The following is a 24273-nucleotide window of genomic DNA, read 5'->3' as shown; positions in this document are numbered from 1 at the left end:
CCTTTGGGGCGGGGTCCTCTGTTTTTCTCTCTCTCTCTCTCTAGGGGATGCATGCTGGCCAACTGTGGCCGGCCCGGCTTAATGTGTGGGCTTTGCTGCCTGTGGCATTTTTCTTTCTTTTCTTTTCTTTTCTTTTTGCTGCCTCTCGGCCTACGTGGTCGAGTTTCCCACGATGCACCGCATCTCTCATCTCTCTCGGCTGTCCTTCCTTCCATTCATATTCGGGCAATTTTTCCAAGATCCTTCCTTTGGGGCGGGGTCCTCTGTTTTTTCTCTCTCTCTCTCTCTCTAGGGGATGCATGCCAGCCAACTGTGGCCGGCCCGGCTCAACGTGTGGTCTTTGCTGCCTGTGGCTTTTTTCTTTCTTTTCTTTTCTTTTGTTTCTGATGCCTCTCGGCCTACGTGGTCGAGTTTCCCACGATGCACCGCATCTCTCTTCTCTCGCGGCTGTCCTTCCGTTCATATTTGGGCAATTTTTCCCTGATCCTTCCTTTGGAACGGGGTCCTCTGGTTTTTTTTCTCTCTCTCTCTGTACGGGATGCATGCCGGCCAACTGTGGACGGCGCAGGGTGGGGTCTTTGCTGCTGAGATAGACATTGGGGTTCGGATCCCCACGGGGATTTTTTCTTTCTGCTTTTTTCTCCATCTTGGACATTGCGGTTCGGATCACCACGTTGATTTTTTCTTTCTTTTTGCTCCAAATTTTTCCACTCCCCTTGCCAGTGCTTTTAATGGATCCAAACCCTCATGTGTATCTCTGCAGCTAAGCCCCCGCCCTACTGCTTTAGGGAAAGGGTCAGGGGTGTGGGATCCATGCCCCCATGTCTATTTCCGCAGTTTAAGCCCAGATTTTTTGCAATTGGTAAATAAAGTTTTTTTATATGAACTATAAAATTGCGCAATAAATCTTAGGAAAGGGCAAACGCTCTGCAATTTAGCAAACAAGCAGGGTGGATTGTGTTCTCCCACTGTATCAAATTTGATCAGTATAGCTGAAAAAATGAGAGCAGGAGAGCCCCATAAAAGCCCCCCCCCGGCTGTTTTTGGGGCACTGCGCATGCGCGTCCGCCATTAACGAATTAATTTTGAAAATAACGAATTTTCGTTAATTTCGAAAAAAAAATGGGGCGAAATTCGGAAATGACTTCAGAAACGAATCGCCAACCCCCTCTACTTTTGAAACGAGTTTAGAATCAAATTTTTCGTGGATCGCTCAAGCATACAATCTACAATACATTAACATTTGGCATCTACTGTTATTTTCACACTTATACAGATTTCTCACCCTCACCACCGTGTTCCCTCCCCCAAGTCACTTTTTTATTTATCATCTGTCCAAAATTCCTTTTCATTCTCTCTTGTGCAGGTAATTTTCCCTTTCTTTTCGAATCCTCTTCCAATACATTTTCTCCAGACATCATCACAACCACTTTGTTTCTAAATCCCTCTCCACGTCAACCTATCATTTCTTCCCAGTTTCCATACTTCCTTATACCATTCTTCTATCTCTATATTTATTTCCCTTTTCCAATTCCTTGCTATAAGCTGTCTTGCAATTGTTAATGCGTTTGTTATCGCATCTTTGTCCTCTTTTTCCAACTGTTTATTATTATATAATGAGAATAAAGCCATGCTAAGACTTCTTTCTATTTGAATGTTCATTGTGTCTTCTATCTCTCTTAATACTTTTCCCCAGAAATTATTTATATATTGACACTGCCACCACATATGTATGTATGTTCCCGATTCTTGGCATCCTCTCCAGCAATTGTTTGAGTAGTTTTTATTTATATTTCCTATTCTTATGGGTGTGAGGTACCATTTCCATATCAACTAAATAATAATTTTCTTTAACACATATGGATATATTTTTCAAGTGTCTTTGTCCCCATAATTGTAACCCCTCTGTTTCATTGATTTTCATTCCTATATCTTCTTTCCAAATCTTCTTGAAGGTGTTATTCTTTACTTTTCCTTTGTTTTTTTTCAATTAATATTTTAGAAATTTTACTGGATATTCCTTTCAAATTTTTATGTTCCTAATCTTTTCTTTCTTCATTCCAACCTTTGGCCAATGCCCTATTTTATCTAAGTTTTTCCCCTTAATTTTTTTATCCATCATATATATTTTTTATTTTTTGGAAATGTCTTTTCCATTATAATTGGGGTTATTATTGAGCCATCTGTTATTAACTTTCTCCTGTATTTGTTCCATATTTCTAATGCATTACTCAACATTGGGTTCCCAGTTTACCTTATTTTTTTTTTCTCATAAACTATTTTAAAACATATTCCGAATTTTTTCCTCCGCTTTTCCTGAATCCATTATTAATTATTCTACATCCTCCTTTTCATCATTCCTTGTATAACCAATCTCAGTCTGTTTGCTTTATAATATTTTTGATATGAGGAAGCGCTAATCCTTCTTCTTTTTGAGATCTGTTCTGTAACTTGTTTCGTCAATTTCTTTGACTGCCATTACAGTATTTATCATTTGTCCAAATGAGTCTCCTTTGGGGTGGAGAAAGGTGGGGTAGAAATGTTGCAAAGAAATCATGTATTCAACTCTTCTTCTGTAATCTGAAATGGCATTATAAATATAAGGTATATGTAAGTATAAAGTTTATCCTCAGAAGCATTTTCATTTTTAGTATTGCTGTCTTTCCAAACCAAGATAGATGTGTATTAATTTTTCCGAACTATTTTCCTCAATGCTACTACATTTACCTCTTCTATTTCTTTTAAGTCCTTTGTTATACTTATTCCCAGGTATTTTAGTTTGTTCTTGATTCTAATTACCGTATGGCTCTGTTCTATAAAGTCTTTTTCTTCTTTCTTTGTATAATATAAACCCGTTGTTTTCCCAAATATCTTTCAATGATCCTCTCTCCTATCCATTTGACCTACCCAGATATTTAATCAATAACAATGTGTCATCAGCAAATAAGCTCACCTTCTGCTTTTCCTTTATTCTTACACCTTCTACATTCTTACCTTTTTGGATGGCGTTTGCAAATAATTCTATCACCATAGCAAATAAAATTGTTCTAATCATCCTTTTATTCTACTTCCCATTCCAAATTAATTCATAGTCTCACTTATTATCTGCCATGCTACACAATCAAAGCATTAAATATATCGAATGCTAGTATCCCCACTTTTAACTTCCTCTCTTGAGACACACATATTTTGTTTCATACTCTCCCTATCAAACGTAACATTTGTCTTCCTTTTACAAACCCAGATTGATCTTTTCATATATACTTGTACATGAATTTATTCATTCTATTGGCTATTATAACTGATAAAAACCTTTCATCCTGATTAACTAATGATGTAGGCCTGTAAGACCCTGGGTCTGTTAAATCTTTTCATATTAATATTATTAATGACTTCCTCCACGATTCTGGTATTTTCTCCACAATCATTATTCCAATATACAATTCTAATATTGTTGCAGTCAGTATTTCTCTAATACTTTTGTAATATTCTGTTCCCAATCCGTCCAGACCTGGAGCTTTCCTGGCTTTATTTCTGTCCTCTTAATAGGTTGTTCTGATAATTCTTAATATAAATTACAATTTTGGCATTTTTAAAGAAAGGACTACATAAGAAACATTAAAGATTCAAGGACACATAACCTACATAAAAATAAGAAAACTAATAGAAAAACAAATTTACAAAACTCTTGCTCTATGCTGATTTTTATCTCGATTTACTCACTTTAAATAATAGAATCATTGAATCCCAGAGTTGGAAGAGACCTCATGGGCCATCCAGTCCAACCCCCTGCCAAGAAGCAGGAAATCGCATTCAAAGCACCCCCGACAGATGGTCATCCAGCCTCTGCCTCAAAGCCTCCAAAGAAGGAGCCTCCACCACAGTCCGGGGGAGAGAGTTCCACTGCCGAACGAGGTGCTTTGAATGGAATTTCCTGCTTCTTGGCAGGGGGTTGGACTAGATGACCCATGAGGTCTCCTCCAACTCTATGGTTATATGATTTTGTGATTTCTTCCCCTTCCACTTCCTGTTCATGTCTATTTTAAGGCATAGTCGTTAGAAGTTCTTTGGACAAACATTCTGGCTTCTTTGCACTTGTCCTATTTATGTGGCTTCTCTCCTGTGTGAATCTTTTGATGGGTACGAAGATTCGAACTGTTACTGAAGTTCTTTCCACATTCCATGCATTTATGTGGCTTCTCCCCTGTGTGACTCTTTTGATGGATACGCAGATGTCCACTCTGACTGAAGCTGTTTCCACATTCCATGCATGTATGTGGCTTCTCCCCTGTGTGAGTCCTTTGATGGGTGCGTAGATTTCCACTCTGACTGAAGCTCTTTCCACATTCCATGCATGTATGTGGCTTCTCTCCTGTGTGCATCCTTTGATGGGTGCGTAGATTTCCACTCTGACTGAAGCTCTTTCCACATTCCATGCATTTATGTGGTTTCTCCCCTGTGTGGATCCTTTGATGGGTGCGTAGATTTCCACTCTCACTGAAGCTCTTTCCACATTCCATGCATGTATGTGGTTTCTCCCCTGTGTGAGTCCTTTGATGGGTGCGTAGATTTCCACTCTGACTGAAGCTCTTTCCACATTCCACACATTTATATGGCTTCTCTCCTGTGTGAGTTCGTTGATGTTTAGCAAGAGAACTTCTCTCAATGAAACATTTCCCACAGTCCTTACAATTATGTCGCTTCTCCCCTGTGTGTGATTTTGACAATGAAGTTTCCATTTTTTTTAACATTTATTATTCTAATATTATGCCTGAAGTTCACAGATATGGACTCTTGAATAGGACATTTCCTCTTCCCAGTCTCTGTATTGCTGTAGCCTTATTTTCTCTTTACCAACCCCTCTTTTTACAGCACAATCCTCCCTTTCCTTACATTTAAAGGTATGTAGCTTGAAATATAATTTCTCCAATTTATTTCTTGTTCTTGTTAATCCTGCGTACTTTCCTTTCAGACGTAAGGCAAACGGCAATGTTTTCTTCATAAGGTTCGTTTAGAGGTTACCTGCGAGATGAATAAGAGGAAAATCTTATTAGGAGCAGAGTACAGAAAGATCTCATTGAACATGAAGAACAATAGCCTAGTGCTGTAGCAATCACAGGGGAAGAGGGGAGAAAGACTGGCCCAACTGGTATGAGCCCGTTGCCTCCTGAGAAGCACTTTAACACTTGCCCAACAAAGAACAATCCCTGCAAAGGGGATAGCGGCCTAAGATCCTGTGTCTAATCCAACCTTGGTAAAGGAAGGCCTCTAATAATATGGTCAACATGGAAAGGGGCTAACGATGCAAAGCATTTCCTACCTAGATCCCGCTTCTTCACATCTCCACTCAAAATCTGAGTGGCCATCTGTATGGACAGACTATCCCAAGTGATCAGTCTTGGGAGAAAAATACTTCATTTTCTTGTGTAGATTTCTCCCAACTCGGGAAAAAGATATTTCCCTGATCCTCTCTTTCCCTGCAGCGTGATCCCTGCCCCACGTTTCTAAAGCAAGGCGCCTGGAGACACTGAGAGCACATTAGGCCACAAAGTTCCTTGACATACTGCATTCTTACAAAACCTATACCACAAAGGTATGTAACTTCAGCCAGAGCCAAGGCACTCAGCCTAGCAGCAGTACATGAGAGAAGGCGGTATAGAGGAGACAGATGGATAGACCCCCAGGGTGAGTGGGAATCCTGCTGCCCTCCAGATCCTTCTGCACTCCAACAGCACCCTTGGGTGGGAGACATGATTCCTGCCCAGTTCTGCTCAGTTCAGTCCATTTTAGAAAGGACATTGGCAAACTGCAGCAGATTCATAGAAAGGCAACAAGGACAGGAAGACATTACATTGTAAATGAAGGAAAAATAAAGGTAAAAGTTTGCTTTTGCACAGGAGACAATATTGTGGCTCGAACTAAAATTATGTGCTAAAGATGATGCTTCTGACCGTCATCTGGGTAGTACCAGGTATAGCTTGTGCCACCAGATGACTGCAACTAGGCCGACCACCTGCTCCCTCAATCCGTGTCCCTCCTGGCTAGTAAGATCTTGCCTGGAGGGATTACGTGAACCTCTGTTGAATATAATAAATAGCTCCCTTGAGCAAGGAGTTTTTCCAGAGGGTTTAAAAGAGGCGATGGTCTCTCCGCTGCTGAAGAAACCAGACTTGGATCGTTCGGTTCCCAAGGTGGTTGAGAGGGCAGCAGCGGAACAGTTGCAGCAGTTCCTCAATGACACAGCCGGACTTGATCCCTTCTAGTCCGGCTTCCGTAGGGGGCACGGGATGGAGACTGTGCTAGTTGCCATCACAGATCAGCTTCGCTGCCAAAGGGATCAAGGCGGATCAGCGCTGCTCGTGTTATTGGATCTCACAGCAGCATTTGATACGGTCGATCACAATCTATTGACCCACCGCCTAGCCATGATGGGGGTTAGGGGGATACCCCTTAAATGGGTGTCCTCCTTCCTCCAGAATCAGGGACAGCGGGTGGTGAGGGGAGGGATGGTTTCCGAGAGGTCTCCGCTAACTTGTGGGGTCCCACAGGGAGCTATTCTCTCTCCTCTATTATTTAACATCTATATGCGACCGCTTGCCCGACTGGTGCGGAGCTTTGGGCTCGAGTGCCACCAGTACGCTGATGACACTCAGCTCATTCTGAGGATGGAGGGCCGGTCGGACTCCGTACCCGATAGTTTCCATCAGTGCCTTGAGGCCGTTTCTGGATGGTTGCATGCCAGCAGGTTGAGGGTGAATCCAGCGAAGACGGAGATCCTTTGGCTGGGCCGTCCGGGTGGGGGGGAGATGCAGCTGCCTACCCTGGATGGCGAGACACTGCGTCCGTCATCTTCTGTAAAAAGTCTTGGGGTTTTATTGGACCCTCTGCTCACAATGGAGGCCCAGGTCTCTGCTGTGAGCAGATCTGCGTTTTTCCATCTACGTCAGGCTAGGCGACTGGCTCCCTACCTATCTAGGAACGACCTGGCTACGGTGATCCAGGCGACGGTCACCTTGAGGCTCGGCTACTGTCACGCCCTCTACATTGGCCTTCCTCTGTCAGTGATCCAGAAACTGAAGCTGGTGCAAAATGCGGCAGCTCGTCTTCTCACCGGGGTGCCGGCGAGGTGGCGTATCACCCCAATTCTACAACAGCTGCACTGGCTATCGATTGAGTACCGGATTACTTTCAAGATACTGGTACTAACCTTTAAGGCCTTACATGGTTTGGGGCCGGCGTACCTGAGGGCCCGCTTATCCCCCTACCAACCCCAGATATTACTTCGGTCCAAAGACCAAAATTTGCTTGAAGTCCCTAACATACGGACTTATCATTTGTCTTCTACTAGGCAGAGAGCCTTCTCGATTGTAGCCTTGCTCTTCCGACAAGCATTCAATGGGTGAAAAACTCGGGGCTATGTCTGTTTTTATTGTTGTTTTTATTGTTGTTATTGTTAATTTAAAGCTAAGTGTATTGTTTTAATCTATTTCTGTAAACCGCTCCGAGCCAAACTGGGAGTAGCGGTATACAAGTCTAATAAAATAAATAAATAAATAAATAAAATGGTCCCCAATTAACCAGAGAATTTGTTGATCACATTCACAAGGACTGCCAAAGGGGTTCCTAAGACCATCAGAAATATGTGTTTCTGATGGTCTTTGACAACACCTCTGACATCCCCCTCGTGACCTACCCAGGGGTCCCGACCCCCTGGTTGAGAAACATTGATTTACACTGTTACTCTATTGCATATGAAATCTGTTATAATATAAATAATAATAATAAACTTTATTTTTATATCCCGCCCCATCTCCCCAAAGGGACCCGGGGTGGCTTACAACAGGGACAAGCCCGAAAACAACAACACAAGACATTTGACCAAAAACATTCCAAAGACTCACAAAATAAATAATAAATACATTAAAATCCAAGCAGATAAAATCAGAGTAATTAAAAGCAAACCAGTGGGGACAGGTTTCATAAAGTGCTGTTTAATGGAAATAAGTAACAGCAATAAAGTGTCATATGCTTTTAAAACATAAAGAAGTATTCTGATGACAGCTCTATTGGGCCTATTTATTCAAATGCGCTCTGGAACATCCATGTTTTTAATTCCCGGCGAAAAATGGGCAGGGAAGGAGCTAACCTGATCTCCTTAGGGAGAGAGTTCCAGAGCCGGGGGGCCACCAGCCGCATTCGAGACAAAGGCGGGAGCGAGAGGAATTGAAAACATGGTTGTTCCAGAGCGCATTTGAATGAATAGGCCCAATAGAGCCAATAGAAAAAGGAAGGAAGGAAGGGAGGGAGGAAGGAAGGAAGGGAGGGAGGAAGGGAGGGAGGGAGGAAGGAAGGGAGGGAGGAAGGGAGGAAGGAAGGGAGGGAGGGAGGGAGGGAGGGAGGGAGGAAGGGAGGGAGGAAGGGAGGGAGGGAGGAAGGGAGGGAGGAAGGAAGGAAGGAAGGAAGGGAGGGAGGAAGGGAGGGAGGGAGGGAGGAAGGAAGGGAGGGAGGGAAGAAGAAAGGGAGGAAGGAAGGGAGGGAGGAAGGGAGGGAGGAAGGAAGGAAGGAAGGGAGGAGGGAAGGGAGGGAGGAAAGGAGGGAGGGGGGAAGGGAGGGAGGAAGGAAGGAAGGAAGGAAGGAAGGAAGGAAGGAAGGAAGGAAGGAAGGAAGGGAGGGAGGAAGGGAGGGAGGGAGGGAGGAAGGAAGGGAGGGAAGAAGGAAGGGAGGAAGGAAGGGAGGGAGGAAGGGAGGGAGGAAGGAAGGAAGGAAGGGAGGAGGGAAGGGAGGGAGGAAGGGAGGGAGGGAGGGAGGAAGGGAGGGAGGAAGGGAGGGAGGAAGGAAGGAAGGGATGGAGGAAGGGAGGGAGGGAGGAAGGGAGGGAGGGAGGGAAGAAGGAAGGGAGGGAGGAAGGGAGGGAGGAAGGGAGGGAGGAAGGAAGGAAGGAAGGAAGGAAGGAAGGAAGGAAGGGAGGGAGGAAGGGAGGGAGGAAGGGAGGGAGGGAGGGAGGAAGGGAGGGAGGGAGGGAGGGAGGGAGGAAGGAAGGAAGGAAGGGAGGGAGGAAGGGAGGGAGGAAGGGAGGGAGGGAGGGAGGAAGGGAGGGAGGAAGGGAGGGAGGAAGGAAGGAAGGAAGGAAGGAAGGAAGGGAGGGAGGAAGGGAGGGAGGGAGGAAGGAAGGGAGGGAGGAAGGGAGGGAGGGAGGGAGGAAGGGAGGGAGGAAGGGAGGGAGGAAGGAAGGAAGGAAGGAAGGAAGGAAGGGAGGAGGGAAGGGAGGGAGGAAAGGAGGGAGGGGGGAAGGGAGGGAGGAAGGAAGGAAGGAAGGAAGGAAGGGAGGGAGGAAGGGAGGGAGGGAGGGAGGAAGGAAGGGAGGGAAGAAGGAAGGGAGGAAGGAAGGGAGGGAGGAAGGGAGGGAGGAAGGAAGGAAGGAAGGGAGGAGGGAAGGGAGGGAGGAAGGGAGGGAGGGAGGAAGGAAGGAAGGAAGGAAGGGAGGAAGGAAGGGAGGGAGGAAGGGAGGAAGGGAGGGAGGAAGGAAGGGAGGAAGGGAGGGAGGGAAGGGAGGGAGGGAGGGAGGGAGGGAGGAAGGGAGGGAGGAAGGGAGGGAGGGAAGAAGGAAGGGAGGGAGGAAGGGAGCGAGGAAGGAAGGGAGGGAGGGAGGGAGGGAAGAAGGAAGGGAGGAAGGAAGGGAGGGAGGAAGGGAGGAAGGAAGGAAGGAAGGGAGGAAGGAAGGAAGGAAGGAAGGAAGGGAGGGAGGAAGGGAGGGAGGAAGGGAGGGAGGGAGGGAGGGAGGAAGGGAGGGAGGAAGGGAGGGAGGGAGGGAGGAAGGAAGGAAGGGAGGGAGAAGGGAGGGAGGGAGGGAGGGAGGAAGGGAGGGAGGAGGGAGGGAGGAAGGGAGGGAGGAAGGGAGGGAGGGAGGGGGGGGGGGGGGGGGGGGGAAGAAGGAAGGGAGGGAGGAAGGGAGGGAGGAAGGAAGGAAGGAAGGGAGGGAGGGAGGGAGGGAAGAAGGAAGGGAGGAAGGAAGGGAGGGAGGAAGGGAGGAAGGAAGGAAGGGAGGGAGGAAGGAAGGAAGGAAGGAAGGAAGGAAGGGAGGGAGGAAGGGAGGGAGGAAGGGAGGGAGGGAGGGAGGAAGGGAGGGAGGAAGGGAGGGAGGGAGGGAGGAAGGAAGGAAGGAAGGGTGGGAGGAAGGGAGGGAGGGAGGGAGGGAGGGAGGGAGGAAGGAAGGGAGGGAGGAAGGAAGGGAGGAAGGAGGGAGGAAGGGAGGGAGGGAGGGAGGAAGGAAGGAAGGAAGGGTGGGAGGAAGGGAGGGAGGGAGGAAGGGAGGGAGGGAGGGAGGAAGGGAGGGAGGAAGGAAGGAAGGAAGGGAGGGAGGAAGGGAGGGAGGAAGGGAGGGAGGGAGGGAGGAAGGAAGGAAGGAAGGAAGGAAGGGAGGGAGGGAGGGAGGGAGGAAGGAAGGAAGGAAGGGAGGGAGGAAGGGAGGGAGGAAGGGAGGGAGGGAGGGAGGGAGGAAGGGAGGGAGGAAGGGAGGGAGGAAGGAAGGAAGGAAGGAAGGAAGGAAGGGAGGGAGGAAGGGAGGGAGGGAGGAAGGGAGGGAGGGAGGGAGGAAGGGAGGGAGGAAGGGAGGGAGGAAGGAAGGAAGGAAGGGAGGGAGGAAGGGAGGGAGGGAGGGAGGGAGGAAGGGAGGGAGGAAGGGAGGGAGGGAGGAAGGAAGGAAGGAAGGAAGGGAGGGAGGAAGGGAGGGAGGAAGGGAGGGAGGGAGGGAGGAAGGAAGGGTGGGAGGAAGGGAGGGGAGGGAGGGAGGGAGGGAGGAAGGGAGGGAGGAAGGGAGGGAGGAAGGAAGGAAGGAAGGGATGGAGGAAGGGAGGGAGGGAGGAAGGGAGGGAGGGAGGGAAGAAGGAAGGGAGGGAGGAAGGGAGGGAAGGGAGGGAGGAAGGAAGGAAGGAAGGAAGGAAGGAAGGAAGGAAGGAAGGAAGGGAGGGAGGAAAGGAGGGAGGAAGGAAGGAAGGGAGGGAGGAAGGGAGGGAGGGAGGAAGGGAGGGAGGGAGGGAGGGAGGGAGGAAGGAAGGGAGGGAGGAAGGGAGGAAGGAAGAAGAGGGACTCACCTCCTCTCTCTCTCTCTCTCTCTCTCTCCCCCCCCCCCCCGAAAGGCCTCCTTCCTTCTTTCCTTCCTTCCGACAGGAAAGAGCGCCGCCCGGCCCCTCCCCCCCCAGTGTTCCCGCCTCTCGCTGCACTTCCGCCCTCAAGAAACATGTCGGCCGCGGGCAGGAGACCCACAGAGGGGCGGGGCCCGAGACGGAGAGGCAGGCGGAGAGACACGCCCCTTCTTTCCTTTCCTCCCAACGCCCAATGAGAATCCGCCTTCCTCTCAGAGCGGCGTCATCTCGGCGCAGAGTCCCACTCACCCCCTCCTCTCTCTCTCTCTCTCTCTCCGAAAGGCCTCCTTCCTTCTTTCCTTCCCTCGAAGGCGCTGGTAGAAAAGAGCGCCGCCCGGCCCCGCCCACCCCGAGTCTCCCCGCCTCTCGCAGGACTTCCGCCCTCAAGAAACATGGCGGCCGCGGGCAGGATTCCCACAGAGGGGCGGGGCCCGAGAGAAGCGGAGAGACAGAAGCGGACAGACACGCCCCTTCTTTCCTTCCTCTCAACGCCCAGCGTCCGCCAATGAGAATCCGCCTTCCTCTCTGGCGTCATCGGTCTCCGGGCAGGAACGCCCCCGCCCCGCCCCCCGCTCCGCCCTTCTGCCGTTAACGGTCACTAAGGGATCGGCCAATCGGAATCGGCCTCGTCTCTCCGCGTCACCCGTCTCCAGGGAGACTCGCCGGCGCCTTCCCGCCTCTGGGTCGGACTCTCCTGGCCCGCTCCTCATCGCAGGCAGGCTGCTGAAGCGGAGAAGGGGGGGCCAGGCCAAGGAGCGGGAGGCACCTCTGCGTGGACGGGTCATGTCGGGGAAGCAGCCTCCTCTCTCCGCCTCCGCTCGGTGAGGTTTCCCCGCTTCATAATGTGTCGCTTGGGAACCTGAAGTGTAGGTCTGACGGGACTGGCAGTTTCCTCTTCCCTCATTATAACGACTGCCATATACAGTAGAGTCTCACTTATCCAACACTCGCTTATCCAATCACAGTCTGGCTTCAGGCCTGGAGACGGCTCTGGTCGCCTTGGTGGGTGACCTCCGCAGGGAGCTGGACAGGGGAGTGTGACCCTGCTGGTTCTCTTGGACATCTCAGCGGCTTTCGAGACCATCGACCATGGTCTCCTTCTGGGACGTCTCTCCGGGATGGGCCTTGGGGGTTCCGCTCTGCAGTGGCTCCAGTCCTTCCTGGAGGGGCGTTCCCAGATGGTGAAGCTGGGGGACACCTGCTCTGACCCCTGGCCTTTGACCTGTGGGGTCCCGCAAGGTTCCATTCTGTCCCCCATGCTTTTTAACATCTACATGAAACCGCTGGGAGAGGTCATCCAGAGTTTTGGAGTCTGGTGCCATCTCTACGCGGATGACACCCAACTCTACTACTCCTTTCCACCAAACTCCAAGGAAGCCCCTCGGATATTGGATCAGTGCCTGGCCGCTGTGTTGGCCTGGATGAGGGTGAACAAACTGAGACTTAATCCCGACAAGACAGAGGTCCTCCAGGTCAGTTGTAAGTCTGATCGGGGTATTGGGTGGCAACCTGTGCTGGACGGGGTCGCACTCCCCCTGAAGGCGCAGGTCCATTGCAGCTTGGGGGTCCTCCTGGATTCGGGGCTGACGCTTGAGGCCCAGGTGTCGGCCGTGGCCGGGAGGGCCTTTGCACAACTAAAACTTGTGCGCCAGCTGCGACCGTACCTCGAGAAGTCTGATCTGACTTTCAGTAGGCAGTGAGTTCCATAGTCGGGGGGCCACAGCAGAAAAGGCCCTCTCCCTTGTACTCACAAGGCGGGCCTGGGATATAGACAGTGGTGATAAAAGGGCCTCCCCGGATGATCGTAAAGATCGGGCAGGTTTATGGAGGGAGATACGGTCACGGAGGTAGGTGGGTCCCAAACCGTTTAGGGCTTTATAGATGATGGTCTGCACCTTGAATTGGGACCGGAAGATGAACGGCAGCCAGTGGAGCTCCTTAAACAAGGGAGTGGATCTCTCCCTGTAACTTGCCCCCGTTATTAATCTGGCAGCCGAGCGTTGGACCAGTTGTAATTTCCGAGCCGTCTTCAAGGGAAGCCCCACGTAGAGCGCATTACAGTAGTCCAGTCTAGAGGTAACTAAGGCATGCACCACTGTGGTCAAGTCAGACTTCACGAGGTATGGTCGCAGTTGGCGCACAGGTTTGAGTTGTGCAAAGGCCCTCCCGGCCACCGCCGACACCTGAGCCTCAAGCGTCAACACTGAGTCCAGGAGGACCCCCAAACTACGGACCTGTGATTTCAGGGGGAGTGCAACCCCGTCCAGCACAGGCTGCCACCCAATACCCCGATCCGACGAGCGACTGACCAGGAGGGCCTCTGTCTTGTCAGGATTGATCCTCAGCTTGTTCCTCCTCATCCAGTCTGCCACAGCGGCCAGGCACTGGTTCAGCATCCGAGGTTCAGCATTTAAGGCCTTGAGAGGGGTATATATTTTAAACTTGTGTCCTTTGTATGATGTTTTATGGACTTTAATATGTATTTTATAGAAAGGCAATTTTAATGTAGATCTTTTATAGTTAGTTTTATATATATATATCTTTGTTGAATTTTGACAATGTTTGTGTTTTTAAAATTGTGTTGTAACCTCCCTCAAATTGCAAGGAGAGGCAAGTAAGAAATAAAATTATTATTATTATCATTATTATTGTTATTGTTATATGTACGCATTGAGTTGCTAGAGGTGTAACTTCAGATTGATTTGTAGTTTTCTTTCTTGCAATAGGACTGAATACTGGCAGGGTTTGGGGCGATTGACTTTGCAATATGGGAGTCGTGGTTCATGCCCATCCAGAGAGCACCAAACCCACCCGACTACAGTTCTCGACCAAACATGGCCCACAAACCCAACATGGCCGACTGAATACTGGCAGGGTTTGGGGTGACTGCCATTTGCATATGGGAGTTGTAGTTCACCCTTAGCCAGAGAGCCTTGAACCCAGTCGACAAATAACCCAGCCAACAAATGCTTTTTTCAACTCACCTGGGCACCACTAGGTTTACACAAATTACAATTTTGGTATTTAAAAACAATATTTTATACAAATAATAATTTTGGTACATTTTTTTTAAAAGGACTATTTAACAAATATAAAGGGAACAAGGACACACACCTTGCACAATAAGAACAAAACTAACTGACATCAAACGCTAATTTACAAAACTCACTCACTATATGATTTGTATCTCTATTTACTCTTATTTCCTTTCAATGCGGTACTATACTTCATCAATGTAGTTAATATGTCCATCTCAACGGATTCATGAATCTTCATCAGTCGTTGTAGTCATTTTTTGTCTTCCATTCTCTGCAGTTGGGGAGGGATACTGTGTGTCCTAATGGACCCTTTGCCAAAGGTGGGGATTGAACAGTCTCATATCCAGAAAGGGTTTCACTCTACACAGGGATAAGTACACACAAAGCAAGGCTGATGGTCTCATGTTCCAGGGCTCTCTCGGTATAAAGTCTGAGGTTTATTAAACAAACACAAGACAAGCCAAGACCATATTATTTTATAGGAAAACTAAAGTCTTCAGTCCAGCTAAAACAGTGGTTCCCAACCTGGGGTCCATGGACCACCAGTGGTCCGCAAGAACTAAAATAGGGTTCACAGCCTCACAGTTACTACACCATTACAATGAGAGTGACTGGTCTCGCGAAACCCTCTTATAGTCCTGAGGATTATTAAATATGGTTTTCTGTGGGCGAGCAGATGACGACTAACTGGATGGCATATCAGGAATGAGAGCTGACGTGGTCTATCCAATGCAATTTTCTGAATCATCACTCCAAATAACCAAACCAAATCTAAAGTTGACCAAAAACTGATTTATAACCCTTCTGGTACTAATTTTGGAGAGTGGTCCCTTGTCAAATGATCCCTAGTTAAAAAAAGGTTGGGAGCCACTGAGCTAAAATAATTGGAGCAACACAGTTGAAGGAACAATGAATACAAGTGCAGGTCAAGAGTCCAATTATTGCGGACAAGTTGAGTACTGCAGATACAGGTCAGGAGTGAAAATTAACAAGAACCAAGGTCACAGTCCCAACAGTCACATGCCAGGAGTTCATTCAGCTGAGTTGATAAAACAACAACCAAGAAATCAAGAGTACAAACCGAATTTAGAGTCCCAAAGTCAAGCCAGAAAGTCAGGGATACAAACAAAGTCCAAGTCCATATACGAAACCTAGACGTCAGTCCAGAATTTAGAGTCAATGATTCAGGATACAACAAAGTCCAGAAAAGGGTTAAAAGTACAGGGCTAGCACCCAAAATTTCAACCAAGGGACTCAGGACAGATCACAGTACATACAGTACACATGCATGGGAAACAATTGATGCCATTGAATGCAGAAGAGCCAAGAAATAAGGCAGGAGTATGAAGATACGACGTTATCTGCAACCAAAGAGCTATTCTTTTTCAGAACCCTTTAATCCAGAGATCTCTGCTGCTGCTCATTTCAGCAAACCTTCACACATCATCCTAGAAGCCTGCGATGTGTCTCTTTGCGGAGGAGGTTAGGTGAACCCCTTCCAAGCTTGCTGCCATTCTGAGCGACACCTGCTCCCAGTAGCCGTCAACCAAGGCCACACAAACTCCGATTCATGGTGGAGAGAGAGCAAGGTGCTGGCCTTCCTCTTTCCTTCCAATGTGTTTTTATAGATTCGGAAACTCAAAGGCCCGTCTCCTCTAGAGGTACATGAGTTCTGTGATGTCTACTGTATGCTGAACTTTTTCTAAAGCTCTGTTCCTATTCCGTGCATTAAGGTGACTTCTCCTCTGTGTGGGTCCTTTGATGGGAACGTAGACTGTCACTCTGACTGAAGCTCTTTCCACATTCTATGCATTTATATGGCTTCTCCCCTGTGTGGGTCCTTTGATAGGAACATAGACTGCCACTCTGACTGAGGCTTTCTCCACATTCTATGCATTTATATGGCTTCTCCCCTGTGTGGGTCCTTTGATGGGAACGTAGACTGTCACTCTGACTGAAGCTTTCTCCACATTTCATGCATTTATGTGGCTTCTCCCGTGTGGGTCCTTTGATGAGAACGTAGATGTCCACTCTGACTGAAGCTCTTTCCACATTCTATGCATTTATGTGGCTTCTCCCCTGTGTGGGTCCTTTGATGGGAACGTAGATGTCCACTCTGACTGAAACTCTTTCCACATTCTATGCATTTATATGGCTTCTCACCTGTGTGGGTCCTTTGATGGGAACGTAGACTGTCACTCCGACTGAAGCTTTCTCCACATTCTATGCATTTATAGGGTTTCTCCCCTGTGTGGGTCCTTTGATGGGAACGTAGCTTGTCACTCTGACTGAAGCTCTTTCCACATTCTATGCATTTATATGGCTTCTCCCCTGTGTGGGTCCTTTGATGGGAACATAGACTGCCACTCTGACTGAGGCTTTCTCCACATTCTATGCATTTATATGGCTTCTCCCCTGTGTGGGTCCTTTGATGGGAACGTAGACTGTCACTCTGACTGAAGCTTTCTCCACATTTCATGCATTTATGTGGCTTCTCCCGTGTGGGTCCTTTGATGAGAACGTAGATGTCCACTCTGACTGAAGCTCTTTCCACATTCTATGCATTTATGTGGCTTCTCCCCTGTGTGGGTCCTTTGATGGTAACGTAGATGTCCACTCTGACTGAAGCTCTTTCCACATTCTATGCATTTATATGGCTTCTCCCCTGTGTGGGTCCTTTGATGGGAACGTAGATTGCCACTGTGACTGAAGCTCTTTCCGCATTCTACGCATTTATGCGGCTTCTCCCCTGTGTGGGTCCTTTGATGGGAACGTAGACTGCCACTCTGACTGAAGCTTTCTCCACATTTCATGCATTTATGTGGCTTCTCCCCTGTGTGGGTCTTTTGATGGGAACGTAGACTGCCACTCTGACTGAAGCTTTCTCCACATTTCATGCATTTATGTGGCTTCTCCCCTGTGTGGGTCCTTTGATGAGAACGTAGATGTCCACTCTGACTGAAACTCTTTCCACATTCTATGCATTTATGTGGCTTCTCCCCTGTGTGGGTCCTTTGATGGGAACGTAGACTGTCACTCCGACTGAAGCTTTCTCCACATTCTATGCATTTATAGGGTTTCTCCCCTGTGTGGGTCCTTTGATGGGAACGTAGATGTCCACTCTGACTGAAGCTCTTTCCACATTCCATACATTCATATGGCTTCTCCCCTGTGTGGGTCCTTTGATGGGAACGTAGACTGTCACTCCGACTGAAGCTTTCTCCACATTCCATGCATTTATAGGGCTTCTCCCCTGTGTGGGTCCGTTCATGTACAGTAAGAGAATTTTTCCAATCAAATTGTTTCCCACATTCCAGACACTGATGTAACTTCTCCCCTGTGTGTGATCTAGGATAGGGAGGTAGAGGACTTGCCATTCTTTTATATTTATAATTCAAATATTATGCCAGGGGTTCACAGATATAACCTCCTGAGCAGCACAGTCTTTGTATTGCTGTAGCCTTCTGCTCGCTTTCCCAAGCCTCTCTTTTTTCAGCACAATCTTATTTCCTCCTCTTAACTGCATAGGTTTGTAGCTTGAAATATATTTTTACTACTTATTTTTTCTTGTTGTCATTGCTGTGTATTTTGAAGTCCCTTTAGACTTAGAGCACTCCTTGGGCAAAGCTCTCACAACGTATTCTTTGCAGAGCTTTTTCAGAAGTTACCTGCAGACAAATGAGGGGAAAATCTCTTCAGGAGTTGAACAGAGAAAGATCTCATGGAACATGAAAAACAAGTCTCGTGCTGTAACAAACCCAGGGGAAGAGGGTGAGCCCATTGCCTGGTGAGAAATGCTTTAACACTTGCCTAACAACAAACTATCCCTCCTCAGGTCCAAAGGGGACGGTGCGCAAAGATACTCTGCACAAAATAAAATCCAACCCTACCGATTAAAATCCAACAATGCAGCAAAGCTGAAGGCATAACAGGCTGTGAACTGTGAACCTTTATTTTTGGCGTCTTTCGCTGAATTAAATTATTCTCAATGTCTTGTAGAGATATGTGGTCAGCCTTATATAAATTAATGTAATAATGTTTTAAAGCCTGTTGAATATTGATATCATCTATTAATATTTTATCGTCATGTTGTATCTTAACAGTAAGTCCCCTTCAGGGTAGAGAAAGGCGGGGTAGAAATGTCATAAATAAATAAATACATAAATAAAGAATTGACAATTACATTTTTGGGCTTTCTTTCCTCAACGTATATGCTAACTATTTCCTTGGTTTGTTAGCTGATTCAAAATATTTTTTTTTGCATTCTTTATTTTAGTTTCCAATTCATTAACTAGTAACACAATAATTGCTTTTGTAGGAGTTTTATCTGAGTTAGAATGTTTGAATTCAAAGGATTTTTCTTTAACTCCTGTTCTTTTTTTAATATCATCTGAAATTATCTGAAAATATTTCTGTCTATTCTTTCTCATTTCAGTGTTGCATTTTATAAAGTATCCTCTAATATAAGCTGTACTGGCATCCCATACTGTTTGAATATCTGTAACTTGATTTAAATTAAGTTCCAAATATTCTTTCAGTTTTTCTTTCAAATTCTCAATTACGTCCTCCTTTTGCAGTAGTGATTCATTCAGCTGCCATCTAAGTGTTTTTAATAATAATAATAATAACTTTATTTTTATACCCCGCCCCATCTCCCCGAAGGGACTCGGGGCGGCTTACATGGGGCCTTGCCCGATAAAACAATCAAATATCAAAACACAGCAATAAAACAGTTATCCAATAAAAACATCAATTACAGTAAAAACAATCGTTAAATCAACATAAAACATACAATATTAACACTGGAGACTAATTCATAGAACCCAGGCAAAGTGCAACATGTGCCGAAATGGGCCGAAATGGGGAAGGGCCATTTTTTACTTTCTTTTTAATTACTAGAGTCACTGGATTATGATCTGAGATAGTTTTGGGTAGGAGTTCTGTCTTTTGAACAGGTTTTGAGTTTGGCAGATATCCATATCTTTTCCATTCTAGAGAAAGTATTTTGTCTTTCTGAAAATTGTGTACTGTATATACTCGAGTAAAAGCCGAGGCACCTAATTTAACACAAAAAACTGGGAAAAACTATTGACTCAAGTATAAGACGGGGTGGGAAATGCAGCAGGTACTGGTACATTTCAAAATAAAAATAGATAGCAATAAAATTAGATTAATGGAGGCATCAGAAGGTTAAATGTTTTTGAATATTTACATACAACTGCAATTTAAGACTTTCCAACTGTGATTAAATTATTATTCTAAGCTTCTTCAATGTAAATGTGCTTATATATTCTTCCAATAATCACCATAGTTTATTTTAACTATACATTTTGGGGGAAATGCAGTGTGTATACGAATAAAGAAAAGTGGGAAAGACGAGTGCCGAGGAGAGGAAGTTGTGCGCTGCACGGGAAAGGAGGAGAGGCTTATACTTGCGTATATACAGTATATTCTTTGCATCCCCCTCCCCGAGAGTTTGTCTTTCTTTGGTGAAATCACTCCATTCCAATCTCCCAAAAGGCACCCGTTTTCATAATGGAGGTCTGTTGGAAACTAGGCACGTGGGGTTTATATATCTGTGTAATGACAAGGGTGGGAGAAAGAACTCTTGTCTGCCTGAGGCAAGTGTGAATGTTGCAGCTGGCCACCTTGATTGACACTGAATTTCATTTTCAAAGCCTGCCTGCTTTCTGCCTGGGGGAATCCTTTGTTGGGAGGTGTTAGCTGACCCATTGTTTCATGCCTGCAATTCTCATTTTTTGAGTGTTGATTTTTATTTACTGATTTTAACCTCTGAGGATGCCTGCCATAGATGTGGGCGAAACGTCAGGAGAGAATGCTTCTGGAACATGGCCACACAGCCCGAAAGACATACAACAACCCTGTGATCCCGGCCATGAAAGCCTTTGACAACACATTGATTTTAGAGTCTTTGGGGGAGGATTTGGATTGTGTTTCCCTGCCTGGCAGAAGGTGGTGGGGCTGGGTGGCCCTTGGGGTCTCTCCCAACCCTCTGGCTTCGGGGATTCCTCGTGTCTCAGTCCTAGGCCAAGGCTGCCGCCTCCCCCTCCCCCGCCTCCTCCTCAAGGACTTGGGAGATATTTGTCTTGGGATAGAACTCCCAGGTTCCTCCAACCCTGATGCCAGGAGGGTTTCTGGGCGTTGTAGTCCAAGAGAGCCATTCCCTTTGGGGAGAGAGGGAGGGTTAGAAATAAAGTTATTCCTATTACTATTATTATCATTATTCCCTCCACTCTCTTGAGCAGGGATTCCCAAACTCTATTCCTCTGGGATTTCTTGGACTTTAGCACCCAGAAGCCTCAGCTGCCTTGGCCCAAGATCAGGGATTCTGGGACATGGAGTCCCCGGAAGTGGAAGGCCAGGGCTTGGGAAGGGAGGCTCCTGAGAAGGGACCAGGCTTCCACGGCTGAACTGCTCTTGCCATCCAGAAATGCTTCCCAATGTTTAGTTGGAAGCTTCTTTCCCACAATGTGAATCAACTGCTTTCCATTTTAGTCTCCAGAGTAGCAGGAAAAACTTGCCCTTTTCTCCTCAGTGGGACATCCTTCCCCATATTGGCTCTCCTGTCCCCTCGGCCTTTCTTTCCCTCTCAGCTAAAGATACCCAAACTACTCCCACGTCTGCCTCACCTTTTGGCACCTGCTGGTCCTTCTCCACTTCGGCCTGGAGCTTCTTCTGCATGGCCTCCGCCAATCCCTCCCTGCAGACGCCCTTCTTTCCGCAGGACGGCCCTCTCTGCCGAGGGAAGGGTCCGGGTTATGCGTCTGTTGCCATTTCCAAAAAAGGACAAAGCCGTCAAAAAGGGAAAAGCAGCAACAACAGCAGTTCAGCAGATCAGGAGCTCCATAATAATAATAATAATAATAATAATAATAATAATAATAAACAGATGAAACAATAGATCACACCCTCAGCTGCTGCAGAAAGATTGCACAGACAGACTACAAGCAGAGGCAGAACACCGTTGCTCAGATGATTAATTGGAACTTGTGCCACAAATACCATCTGCCTGCAACAAAGAACTGGTGGAATCACAAGCCCGAAAACGTTACAGAGAATGAACATGTCAAGCTACTCTGGGACTTCCGAATTCAGACAGACAGGGTTTTGGAGCACAAGACCCCTGACCTCACGATCGTGTTAAAAAAAAGTATGGACTGTCAATATTGTCATCCCAGGTGACAGCAGGATTGAGGAGAAACAACTAGAAAAGCTGACATGATAATTTAAAGATCGAATTACAAGGACTCTGGCACAAGCCAGTCAAGGTGGTCCCAGTGGGTGCAGTGGCTAAAAACCTTGGCCTGCACTTAAACACAATCGGCGCTGACAAAATTACCCTCTGCCAGCTGCAGAAGGCCACCTTATTGGGAGAGGCACGCATTACTCGCCGATACATCACACAGTCCTAGACATTGGGGAAGTGTCCGAGGTGTGATCCAAGACAGCCAGCAGAGTGTCTGCTGTGGACTCATCTTGTTATGTTTCAAATAATAATAATAACAACAACAACTTTATTTTTGTATCCCGCGCCATCTCTGCGAGGGAACTTGGGGTGGTTTCTCTGGGGACCAATCCCAACAATATACAATCAAATGCATTCCAATCCCAAGGAATTAATACATCAGTGCCTCTAAAACACAACATCCCAAAAGCGTAGCCCATGAGATGGGATCAGCCAAACAGTCTGGACCTGAACCATCCAGGGCTTGAAAGGCCATCACCAGCCCTTTGACTTGTGCCCAGTGACAGGCTGTCAGTCAGTGGAGGGGGGGTGGTGTCAGCAACCTGGCTGCCCCGTTTTGGAAGGCGCATGCGCAGAGGGCCTGGAGGGCCGAGCAGGCCGCAGCCTCCCCGGGACAGACAGACAGACCAAGGCCGGACGGGGAAGGGAGGCCCGTCAGCAGGGACCCCGAACCCTCCCCCAGCTGCCCCTGACCTGCTCCTCTCTCTCTCTCTCTCTCTCCCGAAAGGCCTCCTCCTCCTCCTCCTCCTCCTCCTCCTCCTCCTCCTCCCTCTTCCTCGAAGGGCGCTCACAGGAAAGGGTGGAAGGCGGGGCTTCGCCTGAGGGAACTAGGCGCTTCTCCCCCCCCCCCCGCCTTCCCCCCTTCGCTTCACGGTCCGCCAATGGGAACCCGCCTTCCTCTCGCGCGTCATCGGTCTCCGGGCAGGAACGCCCCCGACCCTCCCCTCGCCCTTGGGCCGTGAAGGGTCCTTCCAGAAATGGGCCAATGGGGATCGGCCTGGTCTCTCCGCGTCACCAGTCTCCGGGCAGCCTCGCCCTGGCCTTCCCGCCCGCGGGTCATGTGACGGGCTGAGTGACCGTTGGGAAGGCCGAGGCCTGAGCCGGGAGCGAGGGGGGAGGGGCGGGGAGGGGCGGGGCCTGCCTCCTTCCTTCCTTCCTTCCTTCCTTCCTTCCTTCCTTCCTTCCTTCCTTCCTTCCTTCCTTCCTTCCTTCCTTCCTTCCTTCTCTCCGAGCCCGAGCCTGCGGCCTCGTCCTCCGCCTCGTCAGTCCTGGTGAGTCTCGTGGCCAGGCCTCCTCCCGAGGGCCCAAGAGGAGCCAAGGCCCAAGGGAGGGAGGGAGGGAGGGAGGGAGGGAGGGAGGGGAGGCCGAGGAGGGCCCGGGCCTGGCCCACTCCCAGGCGGGCCTTCCTCTCTCGTTCTCTCCCTGGGAACACAGGCCACCACCGCTCTCTCTCTCTCTCTCTCTCTCTCTCTCTCTCTCTCTCTCTCTCTCTCAGCCAGGCCTGGGCAAGCTCCGGGCCTCCCTCCGGGGCGGGGTTTTGGACTCCAACTCCCAGAAGGCCTCCCCTCAGGCCCCGCAGGCCTCCCCTTCACCTCCACCTCAAGACTGCGGAGAGAGAGAGAGAGAGAGAGAGAGAGAGAGAGAGAGAGAGAGAGAGAGCAAGGGACTGGGGAAGGGAGGTCAACAGACCAAGAGAAGGAAGGAAGGAAGGAAGGGCGCTCGGAAAGGGAGGGGCCCCCAGGGATCAGCTGGCATGGACATTCACAACAGAGGGACATGCAGACAAAGGGACAACAACAACAACAACAACAACATTTGTATCCTGCCACCATCTCCCCCAGAGGGGACTCGGCGTGGCTCACAGAAAGATCCCATACAAAACAGGAACAATATACAAGACAGCAATCAACAAGAAGCCCTGCTTGACTCTCAAGCCAAAAGTGGGTGGTAGAAATCACATGGTACAAAAGCTGACTGGCACAACCTGGGGATCCCAACCAGGCCCTGGAAAGACAGGCGCTTGGCTCCTCTGCTGCTGAATTCACAGGCCCAGTGGGGAAGACATCTCACCACGTTCAAACAGTGGACGTGGCTCTTCATGAGACATGCCGCACCCTCACAGGATGTCTGCGCCCCACACCACGGGAGAAATGATACTGTTGAGTCCCTCTGGGGAGAGAGGGCAGTCTAGAAATGAAATGGTATTTATTATGATGATTATGATGATTATTATGGCACCATCTGACATCTGTGGGGAAGTAGCAGCCTGTAATGAAAGGACCAAGGCAGTGACATCTCTGGCCCATCCCCTCTTTGGATATCAGCCAGCATGTCAATGCCTTAAATCAAGAAATAGTTTCCTAAGATCTACAAAGATACTCGCAGGAACACCTCAGCAACAACTTTATTTGTGTGTCCCGCCTCCATCTCTCACTCCTTCCTTCCTGGCCTGAGATGGAGGGATGGAGAATGACCTCCACAAGAGGAAACGAAATTTGGGACAGATGAGGTATCAAAGAAATTGCTTGGGGGGGACGGGGGACACACACACGGTGGTATGGGATAATATATATATATATATGGGTGAAAATAACAGTGGATGCAAAAATGTATTGTAGAATTGTTTTGAATATTGAATATTATGCGTCTGCTGTATAACAAGGGGTGTCTATATTTTTTAAAAGAACTATATCAATGTCTTCTGTATCATGAGGAAAAGGAAGGGGGTGGAGGGGGGAAGAGAAGCCTTGTCTTCCTAGTATTATAGACAGTGTCTAAAGTTTTGGAAGATCCAAATGTCCTCTGTGACAGAAACGAATGCACTCTT

The 24273-nt window shown here is 48.0% G+C and overlaps 1 protein-coding gene and 1 pseudogene across 1 annotated transcript; both read right to left on the bottom strand.

Moving 5' to 3' along the window:
- Positions 1–1979: 1979 nt before the first annotated feature.
- On the bottom strand, positions 1980–6179 carry LOC134296953 (gastrula zinc finger protein XlCGF49.1-like). The gene has a single exon (XM_062973154.1). The coding sequence runs from the start codon at positions 4749–4751 to the stop codon at positions 4101–4103; it is 651 nt and encodes a 216-aa protein (XP_062829224.1). The 5' UTR covers positions 4752–6179; the 3' UTR covers positions 1980–4100.
- A 9836-nt stretch (positions 6180–16015) lies between these two features.
- LOC134296926 (zinc finger protein 709-like) overlaps positions 16016–24273 on the bottom strand; it is a 35689-nt pseudogene continuing 27431 nt past the window's right edge.

This window comes from Anolis carolinensis, chromosome 2 (genome assembly GCF_035594765.1).
Source record: "Anolis carolinensis isolate JA03-04 chromosome 2, rAnoCar3.1.pri, whole genome shotgun sequence".
Classification (NCBI taxonomy): Eukaryota; Metazoa; Chordata; class Lepidosauria; order Squamata; family Dactyloidae; genus Anolis; species Anolis carolinensis.
The sequence above is the reverse complement of the archived record's forward strand: the minus strand, read 5'-3'. Positions and strand labels throughout refer to the sequence as shown.

Bases quoted from the DNA above. Each gene is read 5' to 3' on its own strand.
- LOC134296953 (XM_062973154.1), bottom strand. From the start codon at position 4,751: ATGTTAAAAAAAATGGAAACTTCATTGTCAAAATCACACACAGGGGAG.